The 24,926-nt window shown below is 44.6% G+C and overlaps 1 protein-coding gene across 1 annotated transcript in view; it reads right to left on the bottom strand.

The window, feature by feature from the left end:
- LOC138554969 (cytosolic phospholipase A2 gamma-like) overlaps window positions 1–24,926 on the bottom strand; it is a 235,447-nt gene that overhangs the window by 192,312 nt on the left and 18,209 nt on the right. The window contains exon 2 of the mRNA XM_069642604.1: window positions 320–381. Coding sequence (XP_069498705.1) covers window positions 320–337 — 18 coding nt within the window. The 5' untranslated portion in view covers window positions 338–381. The remainder of the gene's footprint in view (window positions 1–319; window positions 382–24,926) is intronic.

Raw genomic sequence — 24,926 nt, 5'->3', positions numbered from 1 at the left:
CGATACTTCAAGGCACAGATTCTGGAGATATTGTTTTGATGGTACTTCATCAGGGAGCAATGTTGTGAAGGTTACACAGAGTTAAGCAAGTTCCCATAGAATGCAGGTGCTCAGGGCACCCCAGTCCTCTGTGCACAAACTGAGCTGGATGTATTCATCCTCATGCCACTCATCATACACATTCTCACTTACAATACCTGGACACTGACATGCTGCCCACGCGGAATTAGATATTAGAAACCTCTACATTCAGGTCCCCTTATACACCACTGACCAACAATTCACAAATGATTATTGCAAAAATAAAAGGTATAAATACATTTTCAAGGATAGACATAGTTGCTTCTTTCTTTTACTTTGTCCACACCGCTCTGCAGGGATCTGTAAAAAAAAAAAATAGAATGGTAACAATAATATGATTAGATGTTACCCGATGCATGAGCAAATATTTCCTACACTCATCATTTCAGACCTCTTGGGTTCTTTGTGTCAATCTCAGTTTAAAAAAAAATATATGCAACAATAACAAGGCTGTCTAAAACTAAATGTACATATCAATGATAGCCAAACCCGCCACTTAATTTATAGTAAAAGCGATATTTTCTTAAATGTAATAAAATAAATGCTAGTCACTCGATCACTAGGATGCTAGGCAGTTGGTGCCAATTAGCTTACTTGGTATACAGGCAATAACTATGTTAGTTTTCCAAAAAGAAATGTGATGACGCACACTACCAACGTCAGCAGACCAAATAACATTCAAGAAATCTGGCCACTTGTGGAGGATAAATGGATGGCTGAAGCATTTCTAGACAAAAAACAAATATGCTATCGGGAGCACCTGCTAAACATGCTTGGAATATTTCACCTTATGAATACATTAAATTCATAACGATAATATTTGTACTTTAAATGTTAATTTTGTAATCCTTTTTATATGCTTTAAATTGCAGCATGCGTGGGTTCTTACAGTGGCAATACTGGCATATTTTGGCACAGTCATCATGACCATGCGGTCTTACAGTGGATATACTTTCTTATTTGTGAGTATTCAAAATATGAAAGTATCTGGTACCTGGTACTGCTTTGTGCACAGTTAACCACTAATCAGGCATACAAATAATGTGTGTCAAATCACATGAAATTGGAGCAGTGGTGTATTGTCTAACTAGAGGGGCAAAAACATTGCTCAGTAATCAGCACAAGTAAAAAAAAGTGAAGCTTGGGACTGTGAAATAACCAAGAGGGTTACTGGCAAGGGTTTTTCCCCCATAGAACATTTTTAAGACAAGAAATCACTTTTTTGTTTAGAAAATGCTTACACAGCCTTACAATGCACAGTCATTTTTGTAGGGTAACACGTGAACAAATGGAACAGATAACTGGTCACCAACAGTATGGAGGAGAATGTAGGAGGATTTTCCAATCAATGTCCATGATGCCTATGCCCACAAATAGTACCAATATTTGCCACTGGAAGTACACACCCATGTTGGCTATGCCCAAGAATACCAGTATTGCCACAACAAGAGCTCACTGAGGTTGGTTATGCTCAATAATGCCAGGATTGCCACTTTAAGAGCACACAGATATTGACAGTGTCTAGTAATACCCATATTGCTATTGTAATACTCTGGGCCAGTATTCCCACTTGCAGAACACTCTTACTTTGGTTGTATCCAAAAATACCAACATTGTCACTGTAAAAACAAACATTTGTTGGGTGTGCCTAATAATGTCAATAGGGCCACTTTAAAAATATCTGTTTATGCTAGCTGTACCAATTTATGCCAGTATTGCCAATGTAAGAATATATGCATGATGGATGTGCCTAAAATTGCCAACATTTCAACTTTAAGAAGTTGTTATGCTGGATGTGCCGCTAAAGGCCAGTATTGTCACTGTAGAACTCACTCCTGTTGCTGTACCCAATAATTATGCATTATTACAGTAAAAATATATTTTCTTAATGGCTGTGCTAATATATACCAGTGTTGCCCCGTGAATATGTCTAATTGACAGCAACTCATCTCTCCCTCTCTCCCATCAGATGCCTCACTCCAACAGGAACTGGCACCATGTCTATCACACCTCCCTCCCTCTCAAAGGGAAACATCAGCATTCACACACACACACACACACACACACACACACACACACACACACACACACACACACTGGAAACACCTTGCATGCATGCCCACACATACACACGAACACCCACAAACACACAGAGACACACACAAACATAACTTTTCTAACTCAGCTAGCCAACCCACTTCAGGAATACTCTACGCTACAACAGCCAGATTATGATAATGCGTGGAGGCAGCAAGAATAATTGTCAATCAACACCTCTCCCTTAATTCTACTTCCCGCGCATGCCCCAGAGATATAAAGCCATGTCCTGGGAGGGACAGTGGAGGGGGGTTGGGCAGTAGCACTCCCTTTAAAAAAACAAGCATGCAGTATTTCAACCAGCGTACCCTAATTAGCCATGCAAAGATGGGAAGCAAACTGCCCCCAACCTTGCATTAGCCAATGGGCGTGCAAGGTCTTTGGTACTCTTGTTTCCCCACAGCACACCTGGCTCAGCAACATCCTCTCAGCTGCACACTGAAGCTGATAGTGTGTTCAGATTGGCCGGGGTCTGCCACCTCCTCAATAGTCGATGGCTGGGCACCGCTCTCTCATCAAGTATGAAGGATGCACCAGAGTCCAGGCAGGTGAGGGTAAGAGAAAGAGAATGGAAAGCCAGATGTGCAAGGGCATGTGAGAAAGAGGGGTGACAATACTGAGGTAAAAACCTACAAGTCTATACAAGTCTAACAAGATAGAGACAGATGGTGGACAGCACAGAAAAAGGAGAAGATGCATGAAAGTGTGAAAGAACATAAATATTCGACTTGCTAATATCATTTGTGTCCACATTTGTGTGCAACAACCCCATATCATTTACCTTCACCCTGACTAATGGCTCCGACTTCTCTTTAGACCACTGACTTTGGTAATAATCACAATATCATATTTTCATATAGTACTTCACGCCATATGCCTCCCTCTTCTAAGCACTGTAAAAATAGGTGTTATGATTACCCTATAAATTATCACTCAATATATTGACCCCAGAAGATTGAAAAGCTGAGTCGGTCCTGCTGTGATTTGAATTCATGAATTGCAGTTTAGCCTTGAGTCTGAGGCTGAGCTAGTCTCCCAGACTACGGCCTCATCACGAGTTGGGCAGTAGCCCTTAAATGCGGCAGTAACACTATTACTGCCGCATTTACGGGCTGGCCCGCTCACGAGTTGGGAGCTAAATGTCCTGTTTTACCTCCAGCTTTTTGCTTGAGGTGAAAATCCCATTTAGGGCCCTGTTTTCGGCGCAATTACCGCCAGCTGTAGCAAAGGTTTGATAATCTGGCCCCCCAACTGCAGTATGGTGCATTTAAATATAACTTTAATAGATAGCACTTATCACAATGAAGATATGGTATGGTATGGTATGGAGAAGTATTTATTAAGTGCAACCATACTCCTTGAAAAGGCATCACAGCACTGAATAAACAGGTACAAGGGTGTGCCAGCCCCGCTACAGCCAAGAAACGCTCCCTACTGATCCCTAGTGGACCCTATTCCAGTCAGAAATAGGAAGTTCTCCAGCTTATGACTGAATTCAAAGTGATTTTCAATGACCCGCAGAGCTGTGGGTTAAGCATTGCACAGACGTGCTGCTTGCACCAAGTGCGATCAGCCCCTCCCCACCCCACTTCACCATTCTGAACTTCGGCACCAATAATTGATTAGCAGAAGCCGAGCGTAACCTTTTCCTGGGAACATACCAAGCCAGTTTAGCCCCAATAAAGACCGGGATCCGGGACAGTAGGGCTCTCTGGGCGATTAGAGTGCCTTGAATTGTATTCCTTCCTCCACAGGAAGCCAGTGTAATGCTAGTAGAGAGGGTTAAATGATCTCTCTGACCCAGCTTTAAGATAACCCTTGCTGCTGCATTCAGAAGTCTCTGAAGACAGCTTGACGCTGTTTTATATAGACCCAGATAAATGGTATTGCAGCAATCAAGTCTGCTACAGATATAAGCATTCACTAGCTGGACTTTAGGGCCTCATTACGACCCAGGCGGTAAGTTACCTCCTGGGTCGTACCTTTACCACCATGGCGTAAACTACGTTTACGCCATGGTGGTTGGCGGATTTACCGCCCCATTCCGAGGTGAGTGGGGCGGTAAGTCCCCATTTACCCTTCCCCATTCCCATTTTTGCCCCATAGGGCATAATGGATGTGGGGAAGGCGTTAATTACGCCACCGTAAATTACGGTGGCGTAATTAACAACAAGGTCCCTTAGCGCCATGGAGGTTTTAACACCTGCTAAAAGCAGGTGTTAAAACCTCCATGGCGCTAAGGGACCTCGTAATCAGGCGGTAAGGGTCGGCGCTGTTTACACCGCCGTAAACCCCTTACTGCCTGGGTCGTAATGAGGCAGTAAAGAAGTCTGGAAGCCTTTTTAAGGCCCGAAGGTGGAAGAAACACAAGCTGGATACCTAAGAGATTTCAGTGTCCAGGCACAGGGAAGAGTCCAGACATACCCCCCAGGTTCTTAATCTTCGGGAGTGGGACCGGCACTTTCTAAGTGACGAGAGCCAAAAGCGAGTCATCCAAGCACCTGTCACCAGCTCCTGGTGATAAATAAACCCAAGGCTAGCCATGGATGAAGAGCCGATTAACATTTCTGTTTTATGAACAGTCTATTTATACACATCCACCTAATAATCTGTTCTAGACACATCTTCACCCTTTCTCCGTGTGACTCTGCGGCCTCACCTACTTGAAATATCATGTGCGCGGCATTCGCATAAATATAAAATCTGACACCAGCGAGTGTAATAACGTGTGCTAATGGTCTAATATAAATATTGAACAGTAGGGTGCTCAATTATAATCTCTGTGGCACCCCATATGTCATAGGTTTCAGGGCCGATTCAAACAGGGGGACATCACTGACCGAGTTATATCCGCTATGAAGGAAGTGGGACAATCCAACGTTCTGTCTCTCACCCCATAGCTGCTTATCTGAGATAGTAATATGGTGTGATCGACTTTATCAAAGGTGGCCGTGAAATCCAATAAAACTTGGATCTCTGTGCCACTCTTGACAACCACACATCTAAAATCATCCATGACGGCCACTACCACCGATCCTGCCTGATGTCTCTCAGGCAGGTCTAAAACCTGCCTGAGAGACATCCAACCACCCTTGAGTTTCCACATGTGCTTCCAGTGGCTTTGCTGCGACTGCTTCCATGATTTTACTAACAAAGGGGGTTAAGGAAACAGGATGATAATTTGAGCAAAAGGCAGGATCCAATGTAGGTTTTTTAAGCAGGGGGGTATCACTGCCGCCCTTTTCAGAAGAGCCTTACTACGCCCACATCAAACCATTTATTAGCTGACATATCTCCTACACAAACACCACTCTAGAACCCTTTCCAATTCTCGCTTGCCATGGATCATGAACAGACCGGAGTCACAACCTTTACTCATAATTTTCAAGAGATGCGGCTGAGTGACTTGCTTAAAGGAGGAAACAATGTTGTCCTCTGAAATACTAGTCAATTGCAGGCCCCACTCCTCGAGGGCAGAGAAGTGTAGTGCTGCACTGCCTACTAATTGTGTCCATAAACAAAGCTACTCATATCTTCAAAAAAATGTTGCGAGGGGGTACCGCTTTCCTGCAAGCCACATAATCCCACCGTTTACCCAGGACTTTAAAGAGTTCCAGTGCAACACTGGCGCTTGTGACATTTGCTCTGAATAGTATGACATCAGTAGTCAATGGGATAAACCTCATTGTGATCCTTCTAGTGAGGCTACTATGTTCATCCCATAGTTCAAGCCTTAAGTCAAAGAGGATGTGGACACTTACATTGTGGACCCTACATACATCTCCAACCTTTTCAAGACATACACCACTTCAAGGATCCTGCAGACCTGCACAGCCACCCACTCAACCATCATATCAACCAACCAAATGAAAAATAGTCAAGTATAAGAAGATAAAGATTGTTCACCAGTATTGGTCGCAGTGGTATTTACTGGGTAACACATGCATTGCTGTGTCCATCTGTTGGAGTTCACTCTCAATGAGTTGCACTATAGTTCTACTCGCAATATCTCACATGTTTTGGTAACGTGATACATTTTGCTCAAACTCCTCTTTTTGCCCAGGAATTTTACACTGCACCTTTAGCAACCGCAGTGCAGTGCTCATATTATTTTTAAGGTGCTTTTAGCGCCAAAATTCCAAATAAGTATAAAAGCTAAAGGCTTGCACATGAAGGGCAGCCTTGGACGTCGCTCAGAATCAGCCTTCGTCGTGTTTTTTCCCTGTCTCGCTCTCCTGTACACATTCTGAAAATAATTGAAGTATAATGCTATTAGGTTTGTTTTATATTTGAGAGATACCCTGGGGTCATGCACGCCTTTCCCATGTGCCTCTCACGAGCTGTTCGCTGTTTTGGCTAAAATAGGAGTACTTTTGCTCTGCTCCAGTAGTGCACAAGTACAGCATATCACAGGTAAGGCTTTGCCTGTGTTTTACTTTGCACTGCACGGCATCGAGAATTCTCGAACACTGCTTGGATAATGGCCCGCCCGGGGCAAAACAACACAGGGTACAAAGAACACAAGTGTTACCTTAATGTAAAGAATCTGGCCCTAAGACTCCAGCCCAAGCATTTGCCATTCACAGAAGTCCCAAAAACCCATCTCGGTGACCAGGCTTTTCCACAGGATCAATGAAGTTCTCTAAGGTGTAATCCTTAGACCCACTATTCACGGCCCTCCATTCACGAAACATGTGTGTTTTAAATGTTTCACCCGAAAATATAATATGTACCTTCAGAGGCTGGAGTGCACCATCATTGACAGTGGTTTAAAGCATGTTATCCTACCAAAGCTGCTCTTGAATCCTGGGTATCAGGTAATATCCCCACAAATAATGTCGCCATATATATGGTCACCAGGAAAGGCCATAGGCAACATTATTTGTGGGGATAATTTATGGGGTGAATGGGAGCGGGGGTTGCAGGGGTGTCCCCCGCTCCCTTCAAAAAAAATATCGTGGTTGCGGGGGTGTCCACATAGGTTCCATGTGTTAATATCGCTGCAAGAAAACAGCAGCATTCTTGTATGGCGATATATTTGCGGGGATATTTACACATGGAACCAAATCCAGGGGGTGAAGATAAGTATTTCTAGTGGTTGGGAACTAGCAAAGACATAACTTGAATCCAGAAATTCTATACTAGCAGTTGTACCAGGGACGTCATTTGTGGGTCACCAGGGGTCGCACTTGCTACCCATGGGGTCTCCCTTGCTACCCCTAAAAAAACATCTTTTGTTTATGGAAGCTCCTGGGCTGTGTCCAGTGCCATTTGGCTCTTTGTTTCTGGAGTGGCTGGCTTTCTCGTTCAGGCCTCTTAAAAAAATAGGGAGTTCCACAAGTGTAACACTTTGAGCAGTGACCCTAAATAGGGAAGAATAGAACTAACAAATAATTTGTCTATCTGGAATTCTATACAATAATTCCTAATCTCATTTGAGGTTTATTCCAAGCACACTTCAGGGGGAGTCACTGATTTAGTCTGTTCTTAAACACCTCAAATTCACAATGCAGACAAAAACGTCCCAAAAGCATTTAGAATAGAATAAGCATCAATTTCGAACTATATATTTTGCTTTTCGCAAGTTGCAGTTATAGCATGTTTTTTTCGGCCGCTGTCTCTGCTGCGATCACCACAAGACATTCCATCTCGATGTCCTCGATCACTTGACAAAATCCTTGCGCACAGTGTAGAAATGTTTGACCATAACACAAAGTGCCCACAACTAATGCTTTGTTTTAATATGTATCTTCCCTATCTCCTTGGCATGCTGTTCAGGATGTTTCTTTGATACACAGTTATGAACCCACCCAATGGTATCTATGTTGCCAACCTCTGAAGCCTGAAAAGTAGATCCACACAGGGTTGACACCAATGGTCGAAGTGTACGAAAAGAAGTGGTGGAGCTATGTTCCCTGCCAGTCGGCCCCACTCTCCACAAACCCTATCGCTGCGCCCCCTCCCACACACAGTCCAAACCCCCAAACAAACACACCTATTATTTAAGGGAACGTTCAGTGCAGGGCACTGAAGTGCAAGCTTCAACTTCTTCCTACACTTTTATTTTAAAACTAAACCGTTCCGTAACAGTTTCTTTTTAAAATAAAAGTATAGGAGCAGTGAAACTGAAAAATAAAAAGTATAGGAGCACCGCTCCCGACTGTTCCCGTCCACTTCGACCTCTACATGGCCAACTTTGAACCACACCTGCAGATGAACTGGCCTGCTATTAAATCTCAGTTACCAGTTTAATGGTATCCACTACAGAGTGTAATTTGCTTTCTGACTTTAAGAACATTCAGGCATGTAATTGCTCATTTTACTATAGCCTGCAAGATAGTTCAGTGGGTTGAGCGCTCACTGCTGCGATGTGTGTCTGATTTGCAGGTTTGAATCCTGGCAAGGCCAACTCAGCTTTTTATTCTTCTGAGGTCGATAAATGAGTAACATCACAGGTTGGTTGATATTGTATGTATTTTTGTTCTATATAAAGCACTTAAGCGTAAGTGCTATACAATAACATATAATTATCATGCGGCCTTGGACGTCTGCTTGCATTCACAGTAATTTGGTAATATGGGCCTATGCACATTGATATTAATGATACATATGGTGATCCATTCTTGTATGAAATGTCTATCACATTACAGTGATATCGTAACCATATTTTCCATAGTGTACTTAGGACCAATATACTATGTGATGCCACTTCCTGTTTTGGCAAAGGGTGAAAAATTGTGATCCATCGCTTCCTGTGATGTCACTTTAGGGTGGGGTCAAATGGCATCACTTCCTGTGATGTCACCAGAGGTCAAGTGATGTTTTGGATATTAATCCTTTGTGAAAGATAGTGAGCTAAAGACTCTGGGTAAGTCTCTTGTAACCGGGACTAATGTCCGGCAGAGGGACTGCCAGGACCCCCTTGTTTTTTGCATATTTAAGTAATTTTGGGTCTCACCCTAAGTTACATGGGAAATCCAGACGTGTACCCCTTGCTCACTATTCTTAGAGAGGCACAGCTCCATCCTACTGATGAGGTCCAGACTGAAACGCGTGTCTGGGGGTGCTGTTAGTACTCTTGTTCGGAGGAGAATTGATCAGTATTTCAGTGCTGGACTGCTCTAGGGCAGGACAAAGACTGATATGTTTTGGATATTTCTCCTCTGTGAAAGATAGTGAACTAAAGACTCTGGGTAAGTCCCTCATAACCTGGACTAATGCCCGGCAGAGGGACTCCCAGAACCCCCCCTGTTTTTTCCATGCATCACACTTACAGCCTCACCACCGCATTTAAGGGTCAGCCAAATCACGGGTTTGGTTGCATTTACTCCCAGTTGGGGTTAAATGCGGCAGGAAAATTCCCATTTTGGGGCACAATTAGTGCCACGCTATTAGCGCGCGCTAATTGCGCAAAAACCTCCCCATTGGGTCCAATGGACCTAATGGGGAATGGGGAATTACTGTTACCGCCAAACCCGTGATCCTGCTAATAGCGTTGGAGGGTTTGGTAGTAACGCTATTAGCCCGGACGGTATCCCGTGATGAGGCCGTTAGAGAGAAATAGGAAGTTTAGCCATGCACCAGACTTAGATAGAATTGTGAAGAATAGCCACACGTTCCTTTCAGATAGTATTGAGAAGATTAACAATGCATCATACTTAGATAGAATTGTGAAGTTGAAGTTCAACCATGCGTCACGTCTAGATAGAGCTGTGAAGATTAACCATGCATCACACTTACAGAGAATTATGAAGTTTAGCACGCACCAGACTTGGATAGCATTGTGAAGATTAGCTGCGCGTCCCATTCAGATAGAATTGAGAAGATTAACCATGCCTCACACTTAGATAGAATTATGGAGATTAGTCATTTGTCACAACAGATAGGACTGTGTAGATTAGCCACATAGAAGAATTTAGCGAGCAGCCAAAGCACTAACTACCCCGCTTCTATTTCCTCAAAACCCCCACCCAAAGACCACACACGCCCAATGGCCTAGCCAAGCTATACCCTACACACACCCAACACAATCAGCACACACAACAAATGAATCCGGACACTGGACCTTACCCATACGGACACCACAAGCCTGTGCGCACAACCTTTAACACCTGCTAATCTACACATAAAATACATACACACCCCAACATAACAAACGGTCACATAGAAACATCACAGGTTTTGAACCTTACATGTATGGATACAAGCCAGTGTGCACAACCCTAAATACCAGCAATCTACACATAAACCCCACAGACACAACCCAATACAAAAAACAGCCACACAGAAAACATCGCAGGCATTGGACATTGCCCTTACTGATACAAAAAGCCATTGCCGCAACTTACCATCTGCAAGCCAACACACACAGACACCGGTTTCTCCTGGTTCTGGACCCATTCTATCATTCTTCCCTCACTAACCAACCCTGTCCTCTTTCTTTCTCTTCTGTGAAAGGATGGTGAACTAAAGACTCTGGTTGAGACTCTAACCTGTGATATAGGCCGGTAGTAGAGAAACTCCCAGAACCCCCCCTTGTTTTTGCTCTTTCTTGCAGAGCCACGTGAGTGCCTGGAGACTGCCCTTGGGTGGTATCGGTGAGCAGAATAAATCAACATAACATAACAAGGTGAATGTGCAGAAGTGAGAGGCAGTTTAGGGTCGATGAGAAATGGATTTGGACTGAAGAGAATGTGGCAGAGAACACTGGCAGATAGACTCAGTAAGAGGGAGGTGGGGCTCCCACATGCAGAGATGTAAAGACCATTTGAAGGAATTAAGGAGGGAGAGACTTTCCCTGGGAAGACACCCCAAAAGATGGGGCACCAACATGGTTCAGAATCATTAGATGTTGAACAGTGCGTGGATGGCAGAGCTAAGTGCTTTGTTAAGAGGGGCAAAGAATGGAGGGGGGTCCTCTTTAGGACTAGGGTGGAGATCAGAGTCTTAGTTGAGTAGTACGTGAGGTGATGGCAAACTCTTTTAGATGTTCGCAAGATACAGCCTAGCAGACAAACTATCAGCCGTAATGAACTTTTTAGGTTTGAGAGCCTTCCAGGAAGGGTGTGAGTAGATTGGGAGTTAAAGAAATGGGTGCATGCAGAAAGGCTGTGGTGTTAGAGGCCAAGAGGAAAATCACTTTGGTCTTAGAAGAGTTAAGCATCGGATAAAGTTCACAGTTCTGTCTGGATGGGACCCATGACTAAAATCACAATTCACTCTAAATGTGATGCACGGTTGAACTTCACCTGGACAGAGGGTCAACTCCTAAACTGGAAGCACAACAGTAAATGCAAAACACAAAGCTCTGAGATATCTGGATAGAGAGAGAACACCTAAGTACGGGGCACAACAGTAAAATAAAACCACCTAAAGGTTGGTACACAGCAGTGATAGAAGTATTATGTACTAGCTGGCTAATTTGATTCATTCAATGATGAATGGGGAGGAACAGTGTGTGATGCAAGAGCTTTGAGGAAAAGGAGGGGGAAGGAGGACAAGGTTTGTGTATCAGCAGTAAAAGGATAGCAGGAGAAGATAAAGGAGGCGGTTAGAGTGCAAAGAGAAGGGGTGAGGGTGGTTCCTTGAGCAATACTCAACATGGCATAATTTAAGGGTCAGCAGGCAACCAGTGCCTAGACCTGTCTTCCCTTAGGTATCTGTGGCCCTTTCTCATCTGGGCCATGGGTCTGTGATTACAGGCATAGTGCCAGGAAGAAAAGTACATGGCAGAAGCAAATAGGAGGGCACCCACTTCCCTTTGAAATACTTCCCCAAAGAAAGTGTACATATCCTCGTTGATGTAAGAATCCCAACAACTGTATACATTTACAATCCAGCTGCATCACTACCAATTAGACCTGGCTCACCCCAAAGTTGAAAGAACTTGTCCGCAAATACTAGACTGCACATTCCCAAGCTAGCCGACTCACATTTTTAGTTTGCCCCAAAAAGAGGATATAACCTCAAAGACAAACTCGTGAAAGCTGCGCACGACAAGGTTAGCTCTACCTCAAATCTCCTCCCTTCCTTTAGATCCAAAACCACTATCCCCAAGTGCCACATTGCTCGGTCTGTGCATATTCCAAAAAGAGAGCAGACTGTATCCACAATCAATTTCGGTGGACGCTCAACCATTTTACCTCCTGCCAAACCAAGAATACCAATTATGCCATCATCTGCCCCTGCAACAAGTGGTACCCAGAAGCACTGCCACATAAATGGCGGAATACAGGTCAAGAGCCAGTAATTCACAGACGCAAGCACCTTTAGTGACCTGGAATGGTTCATCATTGAAACCATCTGCATGGATATTGGTAATTTCTCGACCTACAATAGACATTGGAAACTTGAACAGCACTGGATTCACAGGCCTGATACAGACAACATGGAGCTCATTGAATCACTGAACTGGCGCCTTTTACTCCGTAGATAAAGAAACACAAACAGGGTGTTTCCATAAATCTAACAGTGAAGTACATGCAATTTAAGAAAAGTGTCATTCCTTTATAAGGGCACTTTTATGAATTGCACCATTTTCACCTTAAACCTAAAAATTCCCTATTGGAAAACAATCTGCATTTTCTGGGGAGTGTGTGAATTTCTCACCTTACCGCTTAGGCCTCCTCCACCCCCTCTGCTTACCGCCCTATGGGCAAGCGGTGGCTGTGAGGGTATTCTCCTGCCCGTGCATCCTATTAGCACCAACAAAAGAAAAAACGCTAATGACAACACCCTGGAGGTGTGCTTACAATAGAAACGATATAGAGCTTCATTCAAGTGTTAGTTTTTAAATCAAAAATGATATTAAAAGGCTATTCCAATGTTGGCCACAAGATGGCAGAGAAAACCGTTATAAAGCAAGTATTATAAAGTAATTTGAAGCACCAGCATTTTAAACATGATAGAAAATTAAAGGCATTACACCAGCATCAATGGTAAATAATGTATAGAACATACTCTACAACAATACTGTGAGCCAAACTATCTATCTTTACAGAGACGGCGTCAGGGCCTTTCAAACCTTTCATTTGCAAGCAGTTCAGGGGTGTCCCTGGCAACTGCCCCCATGTTGCCAGTAAGCAGTATTGTAACACGAAATATAATCCTTTTATATAATACTTTTGTTCCGGGCCTTTAAATGTGCAATTTATAGCGCTCGCCCTACACGCTGTGCTTGCTGGAGCCCTTCCGGAGTCTCTATCCTAGTGGTAAACCAAAGTGTTATGACCTTTAACACCGGTTCCTCCACATCATCCCCTCGCTGACAAAGAAGGATGCACAGCTTTTCATTGGCATTTAGTGTTTCAGCTCCCTGCTGTCTCACCATTTCATGATAGCTATTTAACCCAGCTGTATCTCTTTGTCTCCATTATAACGTATACATCCCAAGAGTGCTTCAGGCTGTTTTCTACTCCGAGCAAAGGGGGCTCACAACCATCATGCTGAAATGGGGCCCCTGTCGATGTCCTCCCTTGACTCAACACTCTCCTCACCTGAATGTTCGGAGTCTGTCTCCTTGATTCCTTGTCGGTGGGCCAGATAGTCCTTCTTCGGTTTTGATGCCTGGGTCCTGTCACGAGAAGTAGCCGTAGTGGATCCCAAACTGGACCACTCCACGACTGCAGTCCCGGAAGCAGGAAATGTATGGGGGGAAAAAGCCAAAGGCAGAAAAAAAACCTGTGAATATCCCTCGTTGCTGGCCAACAGGTACAGTGAAGTTTGATGTCCAATGCTGCACCGAATGCAGAAGCCCCGCTTAAGTGGAGCCGGGGGAAGGCAGTGGTATGAAGAAAAGAGCAAACCACAACAATGTGCGGAACAGTGTCCGACAGGAATGTCCCACTACAAGAGCGGAAAGAAAAATCCAGGCTGGAGCAAGCCAAAGGCGGTGGCAGAAAAGGAACAGAAAAAGGTAACAAGCTGAGCAGGTAAGTGGCAAGAGAAGGATGGAGAGGGGATCTCGCAAAGCGAGCGAGCCGAACGGGAGGGAAAAGAAAGGCAGAAAGCAACAATAGAGACAGGCAGGCTTCCGTGTGAAGCAAAATAATAGATAAAACTAGTGTGTGTACATAGGAGCAGAGCTAAAACGGTTGCAAAGCCCAGACCGAAAGGAAAGCTGGGATGAAATACTTCCGGCTGAGGCGAGCAGGACAACAACTAGAACGTTACAACACCAACGTGGTAAGCGTGATGGAACCGATCAATAGCGGCAAAGCTGTAACTGTGGTAACCACCGCCATCCAAACGGGTTCATGACAGCCCCACAGATCTTCAACCAGACCTGTTTCTTTACCCTATGTGCCCTCACATTTCTTACAGAACGTGCACTTGCATCTGCAAGCGGCATTGCAATACTTCTGGTGTGGAGGAAACATGCGTTTCCTGTTCCGAATTGCTCTCCACACTGTAAACCTTTCGCGCTTCTTATGCGCTTATGCGGACGATAGTTTTTGAGTACCACAGGGTCTAGACTGGGTTTTTTCAATAGGGGTTTTACCAGTGCGCTCTTGAGTGCACAGGGAACATAGCCTTCTACAAGTGATTTATTCAAAAAGGTTGTTATAAACGGGGTAAGATTGGATGCCAACCTGATAGCAGTGCAGGCTGGCATGGGGAAGTGTTATGTCACACTCTTCAGACACTGCCTGAGCTAGCTGAGCTAGCCACTTGGTACTTGCATGACATCACAGTACCAAGTGGAATGTTGATGTATGAGTGAGAGAAGGCTGTGCTGAGTGTTCTGTTTATGGGTCAGTTGGTCCCTCCCTCCCTGGGTCGATGGGTGCCGGTGATCTATCTATCTTAGTATCTATCTTATGTCTTTATGTCCTGTGACATGTAACTGAAGAACCGGAAGTAAACTTACTTATAAGCAACCTAACTCAAGTATGGACATTGCTTTACTACAATGGTGACGAGGATCTCTGGAAGAGGAACCCTGGAGAAAGGAAAGCTGGAAAGGTGACTGCAGAGACCTGCTGCTGGGGGGTGCAGGAACCAACAGGACCAAAGAAAGAAGAAGACAGGTCCGCCCCCAAGTAAGCATACCCATCACCTAGGGCGGACAAGGGAGGAGAGGGAGGAGGAGGAGGACCATAGCGAGGACCATAGCAGATTGGATCAGCAGCCCGTTGCATTGGGAGTGCTGGTCCTTCAGCCCATTGCCTTGGAAGTGAAGGGTCCTGGGGCATGAGAAGTCTAAGGGGTCCATGCAACAAGGGTGGCCCTAGAATGGTCGATTGTGAGACAAAAGAAGAGGTGGTCCATTTATGAAAAGTGCCTCTGGACTTATATGAACAGACCAGCAGCCTGTTTTCTACAGGAGTGAAGTGTCTGTAGCCATAAGGAACATAATGGGACTGCAGGAGTGGTGAAAGGCTCCTCAATATGATGGAAGGGTTTCTTTAAATTATTGAAGTAAAGAAAGGATAAAAGTTTCTTTATACCCTTCATATTGGGCTTAAATGGACGTGATACATATGCATGAAGTATGGTTCCTGGGATTGTTTAGTGCACGCATGATCAGTGCTTGGGGAGTTAGAATAAGAAGATTCGTTGATCGGCTCTAGTAAAAGTGCTCCTGGACTAATTTGGACGGACCAGCAGCCTGCTATCTAAGGGAGTGCTGTGTCTGGAGCCATAAGGAACTTAAAGAGACTGCAGAAGTGATGAAAGGCTCGCCAATAAGATGGAGGGGTCCCTTTTAATTTGAAGTGAAGCCTTTCCTTTGTGTGCACGCAGTGAAGGGTCCCATAAACAGAAATGAAGCAAAGGAAGGATAATTGCTTCTTTATGTGCTTCATAACGGAAGGACAATGGACGTAATATATATGTGCCAAGTATGTTTCCTGAGACTGTTCAGTGCACGGATGATCAGTGCTTGGGGAGTTTGAGCGGATCTCTTTTCAGTGGTGCGTGAAGAAACAGCGTGTAGAGCAGAAAGCACAGGAGCTCAACGGACCGTTGGTCTACTAGAGAGCACAGGAGTTTAAATTGGATTTGGATGGAACGGAGACTAGGAAGGGAGAAGCAATCCCGTGTTTCGGGAACACGCTCATATTTTACTGTGTGGGGAGGAACGCTGTACTGCTCGGTATGCAGCAAACATCCTCCGCCCGTGACGGGTACGATGTAGCGGGCGACGTGGCGAAGTACTGTGGAAGGCATCCTTCGCTCATGAGGTCGGGTGCAGGTAATGCCGCTCCGCCTCACTACTGAGGCGCTATGCAGCGGCCAACATGTTGGTAAAATTGTTGTACAATGATACTTGTATGAGACTGTATAATGCTTAAATGCATGTTGAGATGGAGTTTATTTTGTTTTGGATTTAGGATTTAAGTTAAGAACTTAATTAATGCAATGTTGGTTGTTGTTGTACTGAGTATTAGTGTGGGCTTTGGTGAAAATTGTTGTATGAGAAATGCTGGTCTGGTGAGAGTGTGCATGGGATGGGTTAAGTCACTGCAGTTAGACTTTTACCATTTCTTTAACATTTGCAGGTTTATGGACATTTTACACAGTTTACTGAAAGGTGCATAATTAAATGCAATGTGATACGGTGTGGAGCTCTTTGTGTTTGAATGAGCTAGTGTAACTTATTGAGGATTTTTAGGTTCAAAGAGTTTTATAGACTTTTGGACATTTAGACATTTAGAATTAATGCAGGACATGCACGAGCAAAAGAACTATGTAGGAAATATTTTGCATTTAGGATTAATGCAAAACATGGATAAGCAAAAGAACTATGTAGGAAATGTTTATGTTAAATCACCAAGCCTAAAGAAATGTCATTTGTGGTTCATACATTGTACATAAGGTTGACTGTGAATAAGTAAACCTGATGGATATGTATCTGGTTATGAATGATGTGAGCTTAGTTCATGTTCAAATGACTTCGGGTCATTAATCTGTTTGGTAGGTTAGGAGTTAGGACAGTTAGGATTACCGTCCATCTGTGTTGAGATGGGGTAGCGCTTTTGCTTAAATATGTGTATTAGGTAGCGCCCCATGAGATGGAGGAATCGCTTTTATTTAAATTGACGGTATTGAGGTAGCGCCTCATTTAGGTGTGAATTGGTTGGCAAGGGACACTTGTTTTAAGATGACTAAGTGTTGCTGGGAGGTAGGATCCATAGTAGTTGTGGATTTTGGTACATTGTATACGGAGGTACCGCCTTTGTTTACTTAAGCATGGTGAGTAAAGTCTTCTTTTGGTTATGGGGACGTGTGAGGTAAATCCTGGGGGTAGCGCCCTTTCAGGTGCAGGAGTGAGTAAGTGGAGAAGTGCACTAAGGTGAGTGGGAGTTGTGGTGGAGTGATTTTAGGAAGATCTTAGGAATGGTAGTAGTGCACTGTTAGAAGAAGTCAACTCTTATCTGAAATGGACAGGTAGTTTTGTTGGATGAAGATGTGGTAGTGGTTATCTTGGAATTAGCTGTTGTACTGGTTGGGGACGCCCTCTGGTGGTAACATTGGCTAAACGGAAATATGTTGTCCAAGATGAAGAGTTGCCTTGTAGTTGTTTTCTTTTTGTGTTATATGTAAATCCAGGCCAAGGTACCCCAAGGTCAGGATTATGGGACTCGTCAGTGCTGCCATTGAGTTGAGCGTTTAGTCCAACCCACTGTTTAGTTGGTGGTCTTGGAGATGCCTGGCCAGTATCTTCGAGTTGTTGTAGGATCGGTTTATCTTGGTGTGGTTGAGTTGGGCTCTTCTGGCCTAGTCCTTTTGTTGTATTTGTTTGTATATTCGTGATGTAGGCACAGTGGTGATATTTCAGCAGTGGTTAGCGGTTTTATGAATTCTCTCAATAGGTATGGTGATTATGTTGTTTTCCTGGATGTCTAGTATTGCGCCAAGATCACAAGCCATGCTTCAGGGTGACAGCCTGGAGGCTCGCCTGTGGCAGGGGCGGGCGGAAGGATATATGTTATGTTAGCGAGTGTTTGGTTTGTAGGGTAGCTTTAGCCTGGTGTATAGGCTGGCATGTGTCTAGGGTGAGTCTACAGTTTATCCGTGGCAGGGATAGACAGAAGGTGATTTGTGTTGGTATTGAGGGTGACCTGGATATGTAGGTGAAGTTTGGAATTGCATAGCTGTGGGGTTTCTTGTGAAGCTGTATGGTGGATGGTGATATGACTTGCCTATATGTAAAGTGCTTATTGTTTGTGTAGACGTTTCGGTAAGGAGGGAGATGTGTTATGTCACACTCTTCAGGCACTGCCTGAGCCAACTGAGCTAGCCACTTGGTACTTGCATGGCATCACAGTACCAAGTGGAATGTTGATGTATGAGTGAGAGAAGGCTGTGCTGAGTGTTCTGTTTATGGATCAGTTGGTCCCTCCCTCCCTGGGTGATGGGTGCCGGTGATCTATCTATCTTAGTATCTATCTTATGTCTTTATGTCCTGTGACATGTAACAGAAGAACCGGAAGTAAACTTACTTATAAGCAACCTAACTCAAGTATGGATATTGCTTTACTACAGGAATGCTAAATCTTTCGTCGGTTTTAGTTGAAGTATTAAGGCCTGTATTATTGCCTGTTCGGTAGGCTGGAAGCTAAAAATCCTCCCAGTTTCCTGATGTTCTATGCCTGATTTCTCTTCTCCCACATCACCCCATTCTTCTGCCTCCCGTACTTCATTCATACTCTTCTGAATATCCACAATTTTTTGTTCGAAAACATTGTTAAACTTGTTGGCCTGTTCCTGGGAGTCAGCTGTCGATACTGACAAACATTTAGGATTTCTAAACCTGGATACTACATCAAATAAAGCCTTGGGTTGGTTGTCTGCTGACTTAATTTCTTCTTGGGGAAAGTCTTTTTTGCCATAAAAATGGCATTTTTATATTGTCTTAGGCAGATTATTGACTTCTCTGCATCTTCCTCTGATTTGGATGATCTCCAGAGTTTATTAGCCTGACGGACTTGTTTGCGGCTCAATGCTGGATTAAACCAAGTTTTAGAATTTGTGGCTGTCTTGAGTCTAAGTGGTGCATATTTGTCACATATTTCCCTTGTCAAATCTGCCCATTTGCTAAAAAATTTCTCACATGTCAGATTGGAATCAATACATGCCAATATATTTTCAACTTCCTCCCCAGAGATTGTCTCTAGATCAGACGCCTTCCGGCCCCACACAGGTATACTCTGCCGTCCTTTTTCCCTCTGATGTCCTGTTTCCCTGACTGCTACTTGTTGAAGACAGTGCTCTGACCACAACAACGGAACAGTCTCACAAAATTGAACAGTTCCCCCTCTTGCCGCTAGGAGGTCTAGACAGTGTCCTTTCTTATGGGAAGGTTCCCTGGTAATAAGCTCCAGGTCATGATTATCCAGGAGTTCCGTCAAAGCCCCATAATAAGGGTGGAGGTTGTCTCTTTCTAACCAAATGTTCCAATCTCCCATGCATGATATGTCCTTATATTTACTCCCCAGCAGAGTGAGGTGATTATCCCGTTTTTCCAAGAAATTGAGTAGGGGGCCAGGTGGTCTATAGGCCAACAATACTGTGATTGTTTGGGAGGGGGACATCAAGATCGAGAATGTCCCAAACTTGATATCATCATTCCATTCTAGTTTCTCCAAATGTGAAATAGTTGGACATGACTTATTAATTATAGCGATCCCCCCTCCTCTCCTCTCCTCTCGGTTAATAAACTGGATAGTATACATCTCTGGAACCAGTTTATGGAACATGGTTTGTGACCCTTAAGTAAACCATGTCTCAGTTAAACATAAAAGCTCCAGGTCCCGTTCTAAAATAAGTTCTCCCACCTCTACAGCATGGGCCACCGCCGAGCGTGCATTCAAAGAACCCACTTTTATAATAAAGGACTCTTTTTGCCCTGGTTTCTGAGTCTTCCTTTCAAGTCCAAACTTCAGAATTTTGTATAAACATCTAACATGTAAATGGTCCTGTCCGGCATCCCATAGTCTCATCTGATTTCCTGAGTAACTTACATTTATTTATTTTTTTGGTGCTCCATTGTCTGGTAAATTATCTTCCAAAGGCGTTGTTAAATGCAGCACACCGAGTCCGGCAGCGTTCCACGCTGCTCGCCGCTCACAGGCCGCAAACAGGCCTAAACAGGTGTCGCGTCAAAAGAGTGTCTGTGTCGTAGTTGCCAGTTAGTGGTATGACAGCATAATTTGTAAATATCACTCCTTCTTGGGTCAATATGGCAAATAAGGGAGCAGTGAATATATTGTATAAGCATGGTGGTGTACAAGCACCCTGTGGTACACCCATGTCAACATTAATGGAAGTTGATTCAGCTTCCTTAAAGAATACCCGATTTTCTCGGTTGCTAAGAAAAGAAGAAATCCAGTGGACCGCTAGAGGGGAGAAGTTAGCTACTTCCCTCAACCTGGTGGACATGATGGAATGGTCCACCATGTAGAAGGCGGCCGAAAGGTCGAGTAGCATCAGCAGGGAGGCTTCCTGTTTGTCCAAGCACGCTAGGAGCTTAGATTTAAGTTCTAAAAGAGCTGTCTACATGCCAAAGCCCACTCGAAAGCCCGACTGATGGTCGTGTAGGACCGAATATTTATCAAGGTGCTTGGCTATTTGTTCATAGGCTACATGATCCAGAATCTTCAAGAGAAAGCTGGTGTTAGTAATAGGCCTTAGTTTTTTGTGAGATTCACATCAAGGCAAGTTTGTTTAGGATCAGCATAACTCAGGCATCTTTCAATACCTGAGGGACACTCCCGGTGACCAGGGAAGCATTAATGAACATGCAAATAGCATTAAGCAATGTGTGTGAGCATGTTTTAATCATCATTGCTGTATAAATATCGTTTTTGCATTTATTAGTTTTGAGGTGATTAATTATGCTAGCCAATTCAGTTGCAATTCTAAGCATTTTTTGGTGGCTATCACCTCTGCTCTAAAAACTATTTTCCTCTGTTGTATTCCGGCATCGAAAGGGGCCAACTCGACACTGGCCCGTCGGCCCCTTACTCAAATAAGTTTGAGATGGTTACAGAAGTGGCACTGGGTAGCCTGCAGGTCCCCCCCCCCCCAGACAACAAACTATTCAAAACTAGGTGTCCCTCTGATTCAAGAAGTGGGTTCATCATAGCAATCCCACTCTCACACCAACGCCAGCGATTTCCAGCAGGGTTGGCCACCACATCAGGACAGGCAGGGCTGGACCCCCTTCTGACACTCGGGAAGGGCCAGTCCCAGGCCAGCAAGAGGTGGTCACTCAGGTTCATCTGAACAAACTTGCTCGGACTCAGCACGTCCCAGATTTCCTGACATATAAAAACATGATCAATGCAAGACTGGGATTTGCATTCCACCAAGTGTGCCCAAAATCTTCATCCCCGAACAGCTTGGTGACACGACATGCCAGATTATGTAGGTCTAATTGGACAAACCAGCCCTTCGAGGTGGCGTGAACGCCGCTGGGGCTGCCCAGCACAGGTGGACAATTAAGTTTAGTTCCAGAAGGCCCCCACCTCGCTGGGGTAAGAATGTGTTCATTAAACTCCCCTGCAATAAGAGACCCCCCCCGAGGGTTGAAGAAATACCACTGGGAAAGAAATTCCATCACTCCCACCCACACAGCCCCCACATTAGATGCCTCTGGGGGAGCTAGGGGGGTGTAAAGATTGATAATCAGGATAGGTTCAGGAAAGAGCTCAGGTTTGTTTATGACGGCCGCCAGGACCTCCACATCATTGCTGCTCGTATAAAGAGATCTTAGGTTTAAGTTGTATTTTACACCAATAGCCAACCCATCTCTGGGCTGCCCCCGCAAGCTTTTCTTAGTGGGCAAACAGATCACATTATAGCCATCTATTTGGAAGTTCTTAAGAAACCATGGGGGCCATTATGAGTTTGGAGGCAGCCATGGCGCTATTAGCGCCATGGCTGCCTCCAGACCCGTGTCCGAGTCCGGGTAGTTGGAATGGGGACATACCGGGTCATTCCAACCTTGGAGGACCCGGTAAGTCCCAATTTTGAAAACCATTCCCCATTCCCATTCGAACCCCCATAGGGCTCAATGGGAATGGCGAAGTAGCTACTAACAGGCCCACAAATAGCAGGCCCGTTATTAGCTCCCTGGTCCCTTTGCGGCTCCCGCTAAGGGCGGCTGGTAAAACCAGCCGGCCTTAGTGGGACCCGCTAAGGGACCTCGGAATACGGCGGTAGGGGGTTAAGGGCACCGGCATCCTTACCGGTGCCGTTAACCGCCTACCACTGCACTCGTAATGAGGCCCCATGTCTCCTGTAGGAGAAATCTATCAAAAGAAGACAGATGTTTTGGGCTATTTGGGTTTGCCAAGAAGGAGCTGAACCCTCTAGAGTACCAAGAGGCCCACTTTAATGGCTGCCTGTCCTTTGGTGATCTGTACCATGGTCCCCACAGTTCTCCATGCACCAGGAGACCCCAGGGCCACAGCCCTTTGTTCCATCCATTACCTCAACACAGGAATCTGAATAGGTAGCACACCTGGACCAGACCAAAGTGGACTGAATGCTGGAACCCCTTACATCTGGAGTCATTCTCCATTCTAAGAGAACTGGAATCACCACTGCCTCCCACAGATGATTGCATCAAGGACAAAGCATGGTGTAATAATATCCAACAAGCACTCTCGAATAAAATAGCTCTCTTACAATCCAAGATAGAATCAAAAAAAGCTAGCCTTGCCTCTAAAGACCACTCTAACAATAAAAAGAGTTCCACCATTCCCAATTGCCCTCCCTTCTACTTCTCCCCAGTCACTGGGGACGAGGTATTTAACATAATTTGCAGCCTTAAACCTTCAAACTGCCAAGGTGACGTGTGCCCTGCTTCAGTCATTAAGGACGGAGCAAAAGACCTAGCTCCCACCCTCACCTTGCTGATCAACTGCTCATTTAAAAACTCATCTGTACCGAACAACCTTAAAGAGGCAGGGGTCCTACCTCTCCTCAAAAAGCACAACTTAGACCCCAACATACCTACTAGTTACAGGCCCATCACGACCGTCCCCTTTCTCCTTAAAATACTAGACAGAGTGGCATACTTCCAAATACAACGACATTTGGAAGACAATAATCTCCTAGGCCTGTGACAATCTGGCTATAGACCCAGGCATGGGACTGAAACTGCATTCCTGGATTTAAATATCCAAATGGATAAAGCCAAAGACAAGGGCAACTTGGCCATCTTGCTCCTGTTGGAACTTTCCACAGCCTTCGACTTAGTTGACCACCCAACACCCACAGAATGCCACCAATTGAATTCGGTCCTTCCTGTCTGATAGGTCGACTAGGGTCTTCGCACCTTCGGCTGCAGCTGACCCTGTCCGAATCCAATGTGGAGTACCAAAAGGTTCCTGTATTTCCCCCACGTTTTACAACATCTTTACCAAGCTCCTCTTTGACCGACTTGACGAACTAGGTGTCACATATACCAATCATGCGGATGACACCCAGGTCCTCATCACACTCACTGGGAGCTATGAGAAAGATGCTGCAAAACTTAATGAAATCTACCTTGAAATTCAAGCATGAATGGCCACCCACAGCCTCTGCTCATAGTAGGATCCCATGCACGCCTTAACAAATTGGACCTTAGACACCAATCATTTACCATTGATGGCAATATCATAAAAGTCTCAAAAGAAGTCAAAACGTTGGGCGTGTATCTCGATTCCACACTATCGCTCAAAAAAACTAACGCCACTATCTCTTCCATGGCCTATACTAATAAACTCATTAATGCCTGCAAGCCATTTCTTTCAACCACCAGCTGCCTCACACTGTCTAGAGCATTGATACTGTCCAGATTAGACTACTGTAATAAACTCTTCCTGGCCTCCACTAATCACAATTTCAACAGACTTCAGGTCTTACAGAACAATGCCCTTAGATGTGCCCTTAACCTTCCTCGCACGGCCCACACCTCTATCAGTGAAGAAATCCACTGGCTCTCGATCCGGGATAGAATTAAACTCATTACACACAAATGCCTTTCACTGACTGCCCCACGCTACCTATCAGACAAATTCTCCAGACACAGTTCATCCAGATCCACCAGAAACCCTTTCATACACCAACTGAAGATTCCCAAATTCAATCTGAAAAAAGCAGGTGGATCTAGTTTCCCTGTGCTAGCAGCGAAATGCTGGAACGCACTCCCCATGAAAATCAGGGCTGAAGAATCATTCTGGTCATTTAGAGCTAAGGTGAAAACATGGCTCACATCTCAGTAAGAATATGATACCGTAATTTGTACTGCAATCTGCAACCGTGTTGCGGGCCACATTGTAACCCGGTCCGCGTGCTACCTACTGTATTATCCTCTTATGCATTTCGATTGTGCAACCTTTCTGTAACATATGTTGCTCCTCAAGTCTTATGCACACAGTTACCTTAGGGTTTGACTGCGCTATATAAATAAACTAAAACTAAACTAAACCATCAGATGCTTGTCTACAGACTGTCAACCGAAAGCCCACTTCATACAAATCCACATAGTGGGGGCTCATTAAGGCTGAAATCGCAGGGGTAGTGAATTCCAGTACATCCCAATTAGTCACACTATTGGCTTTTGGTAGAACGATCTTGTTGATGTCCCTGCTGTGGATGTTACTGAGTGATGGGATGCCGTGGAAAAGGTTAAACGAAAAGTTCCGGTTCATGAAGGAACTAGAGTTTAGGGGGGTTAGTTCCTGTAGCCACGCCAACAAGGAGCCCTGCACACCAGAGTCTTCATGCTCACTGTGGGAAACAAAGACCCT

Source organism: Ambystoma mexicanum, chromosome 1q (assembly GCF_040938575.1).
Source record: "Ambystoma mexicanum isolate Mex_15411 chromosome 1q, UKY_AmexF1_1, whole genome shotgun sequence".
Lineage (NCBI taxonomy): Eukaryota > Metazoa > Chordata > Amphibia > Caudata > Ambystomatidae > Ambystoma > Ambystoma mexicanum.
This window is presented reverse-complemented; position numbering and strand designations above follow the sequence as displayed.